The sequence below is a fragment of the Vidua macroura genome, chromosome 18, assembly GCF_024509145.1.
Source record: "Vidua macroura isolate BioBank_ID:100142 chromosome 18, ASM2450914v1, whole genome shotgun sequence".
Taxonomy (NCBI): domain Eukaryota; kingdom Metazoa; phylum Chordata; class Aves; order Passeriformes; family Viduidae; genus Vidua; species Vidua macroura.
The window spans coordinates 3,534,386-3,548,553 of NC_071588.1; the positions used below are offsets into that span (position 1 = coordinate 3,534,386).

At 37.5% G+C, this 14,168-nt stretch overlaps 1 protein-coding gene across 2 annotated transcripts in view; it reads left to right on the forward strand.

Moving 5' to 3' along the window:
- KNTC1 (kinetochore associated 1) overlaps positions 1 to 14,168 on the forward strand; it is a 31,185-nt gene that overhangs the window by 4,749 nt on the left and 12,268 nt on the right. For both annotated transcript variants that reach the window (XM_053993741.1, XM_053993740.1), the window contains exons 12-41: positions 257 to 311; positions 981 to 1,079; positions 1,461 to 1,504; positions 1,607 to 1,672; positions 1,769 to 1,844; positions 2,021 to 2,146; positions 2,240 to 2,329; positions 2,881 to 2,946; positions 3,336 to 3,397; positions 3,791 to 3,902; positions 4,623 to 4,766; positions 4,994 to 5,050; positions 5,136 to 5,237; positions 5,469 to 5,585; positions 6,061 to 6,204; positions 6,468 to 6,566; positions 6,997 to 7,100; positions 7,222 to 7,327; positions 7,703 to 7,837; positions 8,262 to 8,381; positions 8,697 to 8,766; positions 8,845 to 8,912; positions 9,285 to 9,577; positions 9,766 to 9,938; positions 10,120 to 10,217; positions 11,023 to 11,161; positions 11,629 to 11,685; positions 12,235 to 12,398; positions 12,872 to 12,979; positions 13,671 to 13,799. In XM_053993741.1, coding sequence (XP_053849716.1) covers positions 257 to 311; positions 981 to 1,079; positions 1,461 to 1,504; positions 1,607 to 1,672; positions 1,769 to 1,844; positions 2,021 to 2,146; positions 2,240 to 2,329; positions 2,881 to 2,946; positions 3,336 to 3,397; positions 3,791 to 3,902; positions 4,623 to 4,766; positions 4,994 to 5,050; positions 5,136 to 5,237; positions 5,469 to 5,585; positions 6,061 to 6,204; positions 6,468 to 6,566; positions 6,997 to 7,100; positions 7,222 to 7,327; positions 7,703 to 7,837; positions 8,262 to 8,381; positions 8,697 to 8,766; positions 8,845 to 8,912; positions 9,285 to 9,577; positions 9,766 to 9,938; positions 10,120 to 10,217; positions 11,023 to 11,161; positions 11,629 to 11,685; positions 12,235 to 12,398; positions 12,872 to 12,979; positions 13,671 to 13,799 — 3,223 coding nt within the window. The remainder of the gene's footprint in view (positions 1 to 256; positions 312 to 980; positions 1,080 to 1,460; positions 1,505 to 1,606; positions 1,673 to 1,768; positions 1,845 to 2,020; positions 2,147 to 2,239; positions 2,330 to 2,880; positions 2,947 to 3,335; positions 3,398 to 3,790; positions 3,903 to 4,622; positions 4,767 to 4,993; positions 5,051 to 5,135; positions 5,238 to 5,468; positions 5,586 to 6,060; positions 6,205 to 6,467; positions 6,567 to 6,996; positions 7,101 to 7,221; positions 7,328 to 7,702; positions 7,838 to 8,261; positions 8,382 to 8,696; positions 8,767 to 8,844; positions 8,913 to 9,284; positions 9,578 to 9,765; positions 9,939 to 10,119; positions 10,218 to 11,022; positions 11,162 to 11,628; positions 11,686 to 12,234; positions 12,399 to 12,871; positions 12,980 to 13,670; positions 13,800 to 14,168) is intronic.

Genomic DNA, 14,168 nt, shown 5'->3' on the forward strand with positions numbered 1-14,168 from the left:
TGTCCTTGTTAGAAATTACTTTTCTTAAAAATTAAGATGAAATAGAATGTGTGAAAAAGTGTAACTACTGTTCTAAAGTGTGAAAAAGTGCGAGAAACTATTCAGCTATATATTAAAATATAAAAGGATTTTTAAATATATTTTTTGTCATGGAATGAAAAAATTTCTAAAACACAGAAGCACAAATATTTCACCGTTTTAACCTAAGATTCATACAGCAAATCTTGCTTTCTTTTTTCTCTTTCTCATTCATTAGGCAAGGGCTTGCCAATGTGAAACTGATTGTCATGACAATGCCAGATGACAAGCAGGTATCATCTCCTTATCTGTGCTCTGCTCCTTTATTGTCATGCAGTTGCTCATAGGAAAATGGGGGGAGAGGGGTGGAGGTGGCAAAATATTTGAGGCACAGAGAATTCTGAGGAGCTTAAAGTCCAGACTGAAATGTGGCCATTTACAGATCAGGGTCTAGCAAGTGAGAGCTGTTGGGATTCTTGTGGGGGTGTCCAGGCCAGGCTGTCCCTGGTTGGGGTTTTTATGGGTGGTTTGGGGTTTATTTGGTTTATTAAGGTAGGCAGACAAGGAAGAGCAGCAAAATTTATTATTATCTTACACCCCTTCCCAGATTTCTCTAGAACAATGTCTCTGCTGCCTTCAGCATCTACCCCCAGCTACAGCCAGTGCAGTCAACTGAAATAAAATACCAGGATGAACATTATGCCATTTTAAAAAATTCGATTAAACCTGTTGAATTATACATAATAGGCCTAGAGAGAGAGAGAGAGAGGGAGGCAGTGTCTGAACTTCATTAAACTTCCTCAAACTGGAAATCTGCATTCCATAAAAAGTCCTACAAATACTACCCTCTAACTCCATAAGAATTCAGAAATGATTCTGCAAATATCACTCTCTCACTAATGTAAGAGAAAAAAAGCAATTCTGACTTCTTTATTTGTTTTCCCCCTTTTTTTTTTTAATAGATGAGAAGCCTAATGGTTTTTGCATTGCCCACTATGCAACAGCTCTATTCTCTGGAAGTGTCTCCTGTTTCTTCCCTTGTTCAAAGTGGGGTTTGCACTGTAGGTTTTGATGATTTTTTTGTTGTTGTTGTTCTTTGAAGAAATATAGTTGTCTTAATATGTGTAAATATTAAAGAGGGTACTGTGTTACTCTTGTTAGGTTAAAACCTATTTCTGCTAGAAACTATGCAGGAACCATACAAAGAAAAATTAAGTGATGTTCCCAGAGGAGAAAAATATCCTATTATGAAACAAACAGAACAATTTAAATTTAGTCTGAGGTCTCTTGCAGGATTTAATAGCACTGCCAGTCATTCCTGCTGCTGTTACAGCTAAAAACTGAGGGAAGTTTTTTTAGTTCTTTTAGTATAGAAAAATGCTCTGGATTTATTTGGAATTCAATTCATTTCACCTGATGGTTTCTGTCATTGCACACTACAGGACACAATATACTTCTTGGAAGGAATTCATGAAAAGCATCAGATGTAAGATAATATTTTGTTTGTAACTAGCTCATTATTACATAAAAATGGCAGGTTACTTCCACATAGAGTTGATAAATTCACATCATTCCCTCTCATCCTCAGGCCCTCTGAAGACCCAGTTTCTATAGTTGTGATGAGAAGTTTAACTGAAGCCCTGCCAGAAAATAGGTACTGGTTTCTGTGAAAAAAAAAAACATTGTATTGTATATAATTTTTTTAAATATCTGGACTTACATTGAAGTGGTTTATTTTTTTCATTCCCAGACTAAGTCGTTTACTGCACAAACACAAATTCACTGAAGCAGAGAATTTTGCTATTCAGTTTGGACTGGATGTTGAGGTGAGTTGTTCATTCATGATAAACACATTAGAGATTAAAGAGTATAACTGAAATTATGGTAAGATTCTTGCCCTATAGTCCAATAGAAAATATTAAAATTATTGCAGATATTACCAAGGCAGTGGAATGTTACCTTATAAAACAACTCACCATACTTGTATTATTTTTTTAAACAGCTTGTATACAAAGTAAAAGCAAACACTATTTTAGAGAAACTGGCTTCAGCTTCTCTTGAGAGTTATGGCCAGGAAGCCTTGCTGGATCTTGGCAATGAAGCCAAAGAAAATTTGCAAAAAATACAGGTTTGTTTTTATTTCTACCCTCTCTCCCTCCTAAATCAATTCAAATTATAAAGGATCTTGGAATTAATTTCAGTTGTTTCCTTATGCAAACAGGACAACCAGTTTGTTGTGAATTACTGCATCAATGCTCCATGGCCACTGTATGAAACCACTCGAGAAATGCTGAATTATGCTAAAGTCAGAGTAAGGGTTTTATTTGTTTCTATTTCTTCTACTCTTCAACTTCTATTCCACCCTTTTGTACAACTTGAGAGGGGCACAAACCAGTTATAGTCATTCCAAAAGGGAAAAGTAAAGGCACCATAAATTCTATGTAACCAGACATGAAGAAGCAGCAAGTCTTGGTCCCATCTTGTTCTGGTATTTGCTCAAGGGCAAGAAAGAGCTCACAGTTTTATTTTTGTATCACAAAGCAGGGCTTAGTTTTGAATAGCAGTTTTTTTAAGTACCTTTTAAATATTAATTTTCAAACTAAAGCTCAAAGTAGGTCACCATTTTTGTTTTCTTTATTTTAGTCTTATCAAACAGAACCAGAGAGATACACATTATCTGTCTGATCCTCCATCCATGCAGAAATCCAACCAGATTAGACTGGATCAGGTTAGATCCAATCTAACATTGTAAAATCTCAATTTACAGAAGTTCTGACTTCTTGCTCATGTCTTTACTGCTCTCACAGTCCTGTCTGGCATGTTCTGAGTTGTCAGCCAAACCCTTTTATGTCCCTTTTTCAGATCTTGAAGAAAGACAATAGACCCAATGCTCCACCATCTGATGGGGCTCCAGTATCCATAGCTGAGGTGAGGACAAATTTCTTGGATCTGCAGCATCATAAAATCAATTGTAATGTAGAGTTTTACAAACTGTTAATTCAAATTATAACTGTAAATTACTGCTGAATTTCAAAAAAAGTCTAAGCAAAATTAAATGTAATAGTATGAAAGAGAATCACAGTAATGACAAATTCAGAAATAAGCCATTCCTTCAGTCATAGAAAGACTCAGTTTCAGATGCTCCATAAATTGAAGGCAGAACCTTTCTTAAAGTACTTTTTGGAGTTTCATTTTGTTTTTTATTTAGTCCTGTTGTAAACTCGCCTCATCTGCCTTCAAGGAGAATCAATGCTTTAATCATGTAATGTAACAATATGTTCAGCCAGATATTAACCTTAAATCTCATCTGCATTCAGGTGTTGAGAGCTCAGGCAAGGCTTACAACATTCTATGAAGCCTTTGGACTAGAGAAATTCAGGTTTGTTTGTGTTTAAGATTTAAAATAAATTTAATTGTGATTGTTAAGCCTGTACCACTGAAATTAAGATTATTTTAGGTTTTTAATATGAATTCATTAAACTTCAAGCTTTTCCTTCTTTGCCTGAATTTTCCCATTCTGTGGAGAAGGGAGAATGAAGAGATTGAGTCATCCTATATACTGAAAACATAAATTATCTGTTGCACATCCATTTAAATAGTTGGGGTTTTTTGTTCAATATCTGTAGGAGGGATTGTGATTTTTATACAAACACAAGTACCACTTCTGTTGTTTCTTCCAACATCCAGCACTAGGTAGAAATGTTTTGAAGTTCTTCTCTCAATTTCTTTGTTAATGACATTTAACAAAGCTTCTCTTCCCCCTCACTTTTAGTGGCATTGCTTGGACAGAATTCCTGAATAATGAGGATGTGTTCAAGATTATTGGTTTTCAGCTGGAAGAAGGAAATTTGGCTTGTGCCCAGTACCTCTGGCTTAGGCATCAGGTGAGGTGGCACAGACATCTCTGGGATTTATGGAGGGGATTAAATCTCTTCAATTTTCCAGTCCAATTTCACAGAGGCTGTTACAAAACAGCTCCTCAGAGAAGCAAGGGTCCATGGCAGTATCTCATCAATTACCACAATGATTACCTGTTCACTTGGATGCTTAGGAGGCTGAACTTTTTATTGATTTAGGAATAAACTGGTATTTCTGATGTCAGAATTCATATTTCTAAGTCATGGCAATTTGATTTATTCTGCAGTGCTTGTAATCTTCCACTCACTTTCTTGCAAGCACAGCTCTCAGAATTAAGTGGATGTTTGCTGCCTACCTTGAAATCCTTTAAAAATAAGCACACAGACTCCTTACTCTGAATGACACATTTAAGATAGTGTGTGTGTGCTGTTATTTTATTTTTTAGTGCAGGACTTTCAGTTCCATGTCTGTTGTTTTCTCAATAAGACAGAACTATAGAGTGAGTGTGAAAGTAATAGAACAATCTGATTTGTAAAGAAATTCCTTCAATTAGGTCTATTTTTAAGAAGACCAAACTCTAGTTTTTCTGAACAGAGCTATTTATTTAATTTCTGTCTATGACTACTGAGATTTTCTCTTTGTATTTGTGAAATTTACTGGCTCTTCCTATTAGTGAAACAGCTTTACACAATATCAGATGAACATGTGCTCCATGGATCTGTAATTGTTCTGATCTAATATTTTAGGCTGATTTTGAAAGCAGCTTTGATGAGAAAATGCTGAAGGATTTGCTCAATGCCATCCATTTCACTGCTCCTTTGAAGGAACTTTGTGTGTGGCTTAAAAATGTTGTGATCCCCTTCTCAAGAAGGGTTGTGCCAGATGGGCAGGTGAGACTGACTTAAGAACAGCAAATTGTAATTTTCTCAGACTAAGATGATTTTACTGTCAAACCTCCAGACTTCTGAATGTCAGGAACTTGTTCCTCTGTCTTTGAAATGGATTCTTTTCCCTAGCTTTATATTTGAAATTATTTCTTTTGAAAGAAGTTTCTAATGGCAAATTTTGCTTTGATAGATAGCATAACTCTACTTATAACTGTATTTTTTTTTTTCAGAAAATATTAGCAAAATGGCTGGAACAAGCTGCTCGAAACCTTGAATTAACTGACAAGGTAAATCACCCTGCAGAAACTTGGCATATCTTGTATTTCTAGATGTATAACATGGTTTGCTAATAATATCAACTATTTTGGACAGGCAAACTGGCCTGAAAATGGACTCCAAGTGGCAGAGATTTTTTTTACAAGTAAAAATCAAGGTGAACTGGGAGTGACAGCTTTTGGCAAGTGGACTCCTTTGGTAAGAAATGTAACAAACACAAGAATTAGCTACTAAGAAACTTCAAACAGATGTTGTGTACTAGAGCTGGAGTGGGTGATAATTAGGCCACCGTTGAGTTTGGTGAAGATTGAGTTAATTCTATGAAAGGAAAGAATTCCAATTTTCTTGTGTTTAAAGATATAAAAAAAGTAGATGACAGCCTCTTAATGGTCTTGTCTCCTAACATTTCACTTCTCAACACACTTTCAGAGATGTGGTGACTGTGAAGAGATACAGAGGTTAAAGAAGCTGGTAAATGATTTACAAGAATTGAGAAATCTGTACAGAAAATACAACTGCAGGCTGGCATTCTGTGATTTTGAAAAGGTAACACTGCAGACACTTGAAAAAATGCTTTTCAGGTTGCTCTGAAAAGGAGAAGAATCTTATAGCATGTAATTTAAAGTCAGACCAAAAAAATCATGATGGATGTTGGTTAAATTTTCATTCATAAGCTGCTAAGTCTGTTTGAGAAGCTGTGTTACAAATTTTCTTTCAACTGAGGTTATAAATATAACCTAAGACACTGTGAGAAGCTGTGGCTCAAACTCTGTGGTTTGCAGGTTATTACAGATCATCTACTGTGGAGCAAGGATTGGCTACAGAGAAGTTGAAAGTACAACTGAACAAGAAAAGCTTTGTAAATGAAAGGGTTTATTTGAGCTAAAGAGAGATTCTTGCTCTGGAAATATTTCAGTTGTTTTCAGTGGCCTCTGGATGTTGATTGTGTATCAGGGATGTAAATGGCCTTACACTGACATGTGTGATGTTCTAACATGGCCTTTTCCCACTTGCTACCCAGGAAAATGCAACCACTATTGTGTTTCGCATGCTTGATAAAATTTTGGCACCAGAGCTTGTCCCATCAATTTTGGAGAAGTTTATAAAACCCTACCTGTGTGAACACAACCTACAAAAAGATGAGCTTCTTCTACAGTATGTCAAGGTATCTATATTTTCTTCCTTTTCAAGAAACCTATTTCAACATCAGGAAGCAGAAACCAAGTCTGATGAACATTTGAATTTACAACTGAATTTTAGGCCCAGCTTTTAGATTAATCCTATCCCTGACAATGAACTTAATGATAGTTACTATTTCAGTTATGAAACAATCCCTTAATGCCTAGAAAACTACACTTTTGTTCATATTATAAGGTACTCCTGTCTTTTCTGATTTCAAGTGTTCCGATCACCTTTATCCAAACACAGGATTTGCTGGAGCGCTGTCGGACACGATCGATCTCAGTGTTTGAAACTGCCTGGGAGGCCAAGGCAGTGGCTGTCATTGGCTGCATCTCTGACACTGATGTAAGTGTGTTTCATGAAAGGCATCAAGTGACTCCAGCACGTCAGTTCAGAGCAAAATATGGTTTTTACATAATGCTCTGAGTACATTTTTAATGAGTGCCATGAGGAGAAAATAGTATGCTATTATGTTATCTTCTTATTCTATTTTAGTCATCTCCCCTGTGATACTTTTTGAGGAGATAATTGTAGTTGTGATGTCATCACATGGAAAACTCACCAATTTTAATATGCATGGAACCACAGTGTCATAAATGACTGCAAGCATTTTCTAATTGAACTTGACACATCATATGATGACAATAAATGCCCTTTATGCAAGTGAAGATTGGGCAAGGAAATAAAATATTTGCCTAAAGGGATCAGTCACGCATGAACAATACTTCAAGGGACTACTCTGAAACTTATTGAGCTGTTTGTGTCCCTCTTGCAGCTGAAATTTGATGCAGTCCTGCAGATAATGCATGGAGCTGTGGTGCCATGGAGTGCAGCAATGGAGCAGCTTGTCAAACAGCACCTGGAGATGAATCATGTCAAGTAAGCAGCATCCACAGGCTACCCTTGGCTGGGGAAATGCTGTGTGTCTGATGTGGTGTGATGATTAAATACCATAGCTGGGGGTAGCAAAGGAATTAATGATGGTTGAATTTGTCCCCAGAGTGAAGTTACTGCAGGAAAGTTACAGACTGATGGAGATGAAGAAGCTTTTGAGAGCCTATGGGATAAGAGATACCAATCTTTTAAAGGACAAGCAGATGATAATGGTAAGTTACCAAGAGTTTAGATTTCTCTAAAGGTCACAGTGAACAGCACTTGGTGATTTTTTTTTTTTACCATTTGAGTTGGTTTTTTTTAACATCTCTCCTTCATTAGATGACATGAATATTTCTGGAGAAGTTCCTCAATATCCTGAGGAACCAGACAAATTTTCAGAGTTCCCAGGCTAATTCAGTCCCCAAACCCTGTTTTCTCCCAGTTACACTTCAGTCAGCTTTTCTCTTGATAAAAGTTTTAATCTTCCAGGTAACTTGCTTGATACAAACTGAACAATTCCATTGGTAAAGTAGTGTGTATAAACTAATTCCTTTGTTATCCTTTACATCAACAAACTAAAGTCCATTTCTCTTTTCTTCTTCCAGAGGCTTGCCAGATACATTCTCAAACAAGATACTCCTACTTGCTTGGAGGATGCCTTGAAAATTGTGGAAGCCTACATGCTGCCCACTGGGGAAGTCCATTTCCTGAGGATGATGGACCTGATTGACAAAGGAAGGGTAGGGGAATACTTCATGGCAGTTGATCCTGGAATTTACAGACACTGAGGCCTCTTGACAAAACAGGGACAAGTTGCATTGCTGAAATCTTATAAGCAGTTTGCATAAGTGTTTTTAATTCAAAGTATTAATACGACACCTAACTGCCTTAGCAGCAATGTTTAGCATTGAAAATGAGTTTTGCCAGAGTTTTATCCTTCTATTGTGGCAGAATAGGGTGAAAGTTGTGACCTGCAATACACTACATGAGTTTGGAATTGAAATCTCTACACATTTTCATGCATTGTTATTTACCCTCATGGCCATTGTGCAGCCATTGCATCAGAACAAGAATGTACACACAACTCAGCCTTTCCAAAAGCAAATGCCCTTTCCTTTTCATTATTTCTGTTCTAATTTTGTTTGTTTGTTTTTCTCCCTTCAGGGAGAGGAATCTCTGACTTTGTTAAAATCTCTGCCTCTTGCTAAGGCTGAGGAAGTTGCAGAGAGATTGACTCTGTGGGGAAGACTGGTGTTACAGAACAAAGCAGATGATCCTGAAGAGGTACCAAGGCTTTTCACACCACAAAGTGTGCACACAAGTTATTCTGAAAAAGGAGAGGTGTGGATTTTTCCTGTGAGAGCTGACAGACTGTGGAGTAAACACATATTACACCTATAAAATATTTACTGTTTCTATAAAGGATTAATATATAAAATAACTTTCTGTTCCTTTGCTTTTCAACTGGTTGTGCCTTAGACTTGGTAATTATTGCTTAAGAAGTTTGTGGAACATTGCATTGTACTTTTAAGAGCTGAAGCCCAAGTCCATTCTGGCAACATTTTAACAAAAAAACAAAATCCTCTTCCTTTTCTGCAGAAAAAACTACAAATGTTTATGACTAAGACACTGGTGGAAGTCCTTAAATTCTGGTTCAGCATTCAAAAAGGTAAAGGTACAATTTCAACATCTGATATTTTCCTTGTGTAAATGGAATCAAAATGTAATTTTTTTTCTCCTCCAACAGACAATCCTGTGAAGAAATATGAATGTGAAGAAAACCTAAAGTTGTTTGAAACACTTGTTAGCCTGCAGGTGGGTATTTTTTATTGTTTTAAATCCCTTTTGATTTACTGTAGTTACTCCAATTGTTCTTATCACATGGATCATATTAAAAATTAATTGTATTTATGACGTGCATGCAAAGGTTGTTTTTATTATTGACTTCAAATTGATTCTAAGGCTAATCTACCAATTTTATCTAGTCTGGGGAAGTTCCCAATTAGAACTCAGTTGTCTATTTAAACCAAAAATTAGATACTGTCACAAAAACCTTAATTGCCAATACTTCAAAGAGTTCATGATAGAGTGCTGTAAGAATTTTTAAGAGCTCAGGACAGTAGGCAAACAAAGCAATTTAAAGGAAGTTATATGGATACAAATATATAATTATCTTTTTTGTTGCAGGAGTATTTTGATATCTTTCTCTCCGTTGAAGAATACAGGAGCCCTTCACTGATATCTGCACTTCTTGAGGATCACATATGCTCTTACGAACGTGTCAGATCTGCATCCAAGTCTAGAAATGTGCAAGCAGTGAATTGTAATTCAGAAGGTGGCAAGCCCAAACCCCCTCCCTCTGAATCCAGGTTGTACAGACTGGCTTTGCTCCTGCAAGTCTCAGAGCATGAACTGGGAGAAAAACTGGCCTTGAGAGCCCTGGATGATGGAAAAGTGGAAGTGGCTGTCAATATATGCAGGTAAAACTGCAGAGCTTTTCAAGATCATCACTTTTAATGAGCATTTCTGAACTATTTCTGCCACTTTTTTTGAATTACGTAGAGCAAATGAAAAGGTTTTTTGTTTTAGTTAAATAATTGGAACAGAATTAAGTAAAACCCTAAGTATTACTGGCTTTTTATTCTTAACATATTTTCTTTCTTAATAGGGAGTTCTATGAAAATAGCTGGAATGAAAATACAGGGAAGCTGCTGTTTGCAGTGTGTCAAAGGCTTTGCCATATGCTGGGAGCTGATGTTCCAATGATCACTCCTGATGGGATGGATCTTCCAGCAGTGATCCATGGGCTGGCTGGCCAAGCAGCCACACTCTGCAGTCCAGGTAATTCCTGTTCCCATTTACTTCATGCTGGGAGCTCAGCTTTCCAACCAGAGTTCAATAAACCTGGAAACCAAGTGAATTTCTAGATCTGCATCTGTGAAAATAGGTGCTGCAATATTGTTTCCTTTTAAGTGGACAGATGAACCCTCCATTTCTGCTAATGATCTCAATATTTTTACAGATTTAGTGTTGGATTGTCTGGAGCTGTGTAAATACACTTCACTTGCCAAGGAAATTCATGGACAGTGCCAAATGGACAACTATGAATTTACAGCAGAGGTATTTTCTGTGCTGTTCACTCTGTGTATTCTTTTCCCTCTCATTTCTCCAGCACTCTTTAATCAAAAAGCCAACAACAACAAAAAAAAAATCCTCAAATAAAAATTTCCTAGAATTTGTGTGTTCTTCAGCTTAAAGAATAAACTGATTTGAGTCCTAAAAGCAGCGCAGCTGTGGGACAAGCACAAGTAGCATTCTCCACTTATATTTCAGTACAATAAATCCTGCTGAAAATAGTGATTTTATCAAACAGCTTCTGCCAGGACTGGCAGAGAGCTGGCTTGAAAGTATGGCAGGGAGGGTTTGGTTTTTAAATGAATGTACTATGTGAAAGCTTTCCCAAGAGTTCTGTAAAATTTTAAGATGATCAAGTTCTTGAATAGAAGCTTTGTTTTCTGTTTAGGTCAAGCAGTGCTTTAGGCTACTTGAAATGAACAGGCTCTTACAGCTGGAGTGCAGTAACAGCAGAGTGGCTGGGCTTGTTTATCCACAAAATGTTATTTTTCTAGAAAATGGTCCATTTGCAAAATGTTTGCTTATAATATTTGGCCAAGAATGTTTATGAAAGCCTCTATTAAATTGAATAAGAGTACATTTTGGCTGTACAACTAAACTACTGCAACATGAAGGACAAATGTGGCCATTCTGGGTAGGAAATGGATTTATTGCCAGTGGCCATTTAACAGAATTACTACTTTCAAATAGAACATCATGTTCTATTCCTGTATTCCAAAATAGGAACCTGTTAGTGGAGTCATCAACTCTGCCTTTCATTGTGTGTACTTTTGACAATGTTCTTATTTAGACAACATCTTCTGGAGATAAAGATCCTTACAAAGAATGGACTTATGATGATTTCTTTAAAGAAGATGGGATAGTCCTTGATCCTCAGACATCTCTTCCAGTTGCATATGAACTCACTTCTGCTGTTCTGCCTATTTGTGGTAAGCTTGTTCTCCTCAACATTGAGACAATAGAAAATCTGTGTTTCTTACTGATTTTTATCTAGAAATAGAAATAATTCAGCTCATGTGTGGAAATTCTCACCTCAGAAATCACAGTTAGACAAACTCATGGTAGAAATACCCATCAGGGGGTGTGGAATGGAAAGATGACTTTGGGTTTGGTCCTTACTTCCACACATGAAGAGTTTAATGTTGACTGTCTTATCCAAGGGATTTACATACAAAGTAGTTACTGAAAACTGTTGGATTCCTTTGTGAGTCTGAAAGATATTTCCTCTTGGGAAATAAATTCTGAGCAGGCACAGTTAAAATTAGCAGCAAATGGCTCTTGGGGTTCACATGTCTCTATTTTATGTCCTGTCCTGTGGTATTTTTAGGGTTCTCCCAGACTTGTTGGTGTTGCTGAGTTCCTGGCATGCTGCTGATGAGCATTTTCTGTCTTTCAGAGGACAAGCTGTACCCCCTGGAGTCTCAAAGCCTGGCACACAGAACATTCATGGAAGGTATCACACCCTGCTTGGGTGGGAAAGAACCTTAAAAATCACCCAGTTCCAGGGGTATGAGGGCAGATCCACCACAATGAAAGTCTAAACAGACCACTGGAAAACATGAGGTTTAAATTCACCCTACACAAGCATGACTGACTCACAGGGGGTTTTCACAGGTGCCTAAATGTTCCACTTGAAGCCATATTTTAGGGGGTGGTTTGGTTGAACACAGAAGTCACCAGTTTGGGTGGTAATTCCCACTATTCCACCATGGGATTTTTGAGCATCTCCAAACCTGTACTTCAGGACAGTTCTAGCACTGTGAATGAAGATCATCAAGGCCTGTCCAAGAAGACAACTTCTGGTCAAAAACTTCTGGCTTTTGTACTAAAATGAGAATCTGTATTAAATTAAAAGCCCTGAGAATTTTAGGTTTTAAAGGGAGCTAAGTCAAATCCTGAGTCATAACTCTAATGAAGAAAAAGATAAACTGCTCTGCTATTAACTCCAAGAACAATATGATTCATAATAACTTTCTGGGGTTGTTTTTGAAATATTTCACAGGACACAACTTCCTGCTGCCTGTTGGATCTCCCTTCTCTGCAGCACTGCAGAACCTGCTGGAGTGCAGCCAGTTCCAGCTGGCCCTGCAGCTCACAATGTGTGCCTTTGGCTCCTGCCTCCAGCATGGCATTTCAAACACCATGGAACTGTCCCCAAGTGAAAAGGTGACTTTTGGCAAGTTGAGAGTAGTTCTCTAAGGATTTGGAAGGCAGGGGAAAGGCTCTCACCATGACCTTTTATTAGCACCACTTGATCAGATGTTGAGTCAGTTTGTGAAAGGAGCTGGTGGTTTCTTCCCTGTTTTTCATGGTCCTCTCCCTTTGCAAAGCGTGCTTAGAACTGAGCTTTTATTCCTGGCCTTCCTGCAGAGACTAGAATGAGTGTTAATAATGGCTTACTCTGTTCTTCCATGTTGTTTTAGTATGGGAAAAGTCACAAGTAGAATATTCAAGAAACATTCCTCAATTCAAAAGCACTTGGAAAACAGAAATCCTTTTTCTATCTGGAAGAAATCTTTATAAGACCTTAAATAAATCTGAAAATACAATTACTATAATGCCTCCTATTATGCTGTAAATGACAAGATGATGAAGATTTAGAATTTGTTTCTAATTAGGTGCTGTTTTCTTCATAACAGCCACACAACAGTGATCTGCTACTCACTGAAACCAGAAGCTTCCTCATAGCTATGAAGGAGAGGAGCAGTTCAGTAATCAAGACTTCTGTCCTGAACTTACTGCACAAGGTAAGAATCCCCTGGAAAGGGTGAGGGAGCCACTTTCTTCTGCTCTACCTGGCAGCCACATGGAATTGTTTCATTTGGAAAAGACCAACAAGATCATGGAGCCCAACCCTTAAACTAAAGCCAAGTCCACCATCAAAGCATGTCCTGAGCACCACATCTTTAAACACCTTCAGCAGTGGTGTCTCAACCACCTCCCTGAACAGCCTTTTCCAAAGAGTCTTTGAGCCCCTTGTGGGCTGTGGCTTTTTGTTCCTGCTCAATTTGCTCTGCTTGGAAGTTCTGGACAGTGGGAGCCTCACCTTTGGGGGATCCTTTAGAGTCCCAAGTGACTGTAATGGCCTTCAGGATCTGTAGGTATTCTCTATCTTATTTGAAATCCTGGATTTGTTTTAGATTGGTAGTTTTCCTAGGTGGGGGGAATTTTTAAAAAGCTCTGTGCAAAACCTCCAATTTACCATCTTCTAAGGCAGCTTAGACTAAGGGAAGTCACTTTCAGACTGGCTTCAGGATATTCAGATATTAAATTTTAAATCCTGAAATGCATTTTTATTATTTTTCCTCCCTAACTTAAAGACCCAATACATATCCAAATTCTGGAGTATTTTTCCTGTGCTGCTTCTGATACAAAGAGACCTATTGAAGAAATTAAATAAATTCCTGAAGTTTATATTTTTTTTCTCCCAAACCACAGGTGTTCAACTCTCGTGTCATCGATCAGAACCTGGCCCTGGGCTATTGCACTGTTTTGCCCAAGGAAGAGATGTTCAATAAGCTGTGGGAGGTCATAAACAACTCATGGCAGAATTACAGAAAAGTTTTGGTAAATTCCCAAGGTCTTGAGTTTCTTCTGCAAATAGAGAATGTTAAAGAGATCCTTCATTTAGGGCCCTGGGAGAGGAGCTGCCTCTGTGCCACAGTGGGAAGTTGCTGTCAATATTAATGTGGTTCTCAACCTCATCATGACTTATTCCAAAGCCTGAAATTACTTATTTTAGGTCCCATCATAATTGATATCTATGTTATATTTTGGATAAGTTGTTCTCTGGCAGCAGTTCTCAAGAGTGGAATGAGTGAATACATCTATTAAAATATAAAGGAAGATGGGAAGTAAAGAAATGTGGAAGGAGAGTAATGTAAATTCTGGGAAAATGCCAAAAAAATACCTTTTGTATTACTTTCTACAATGTTA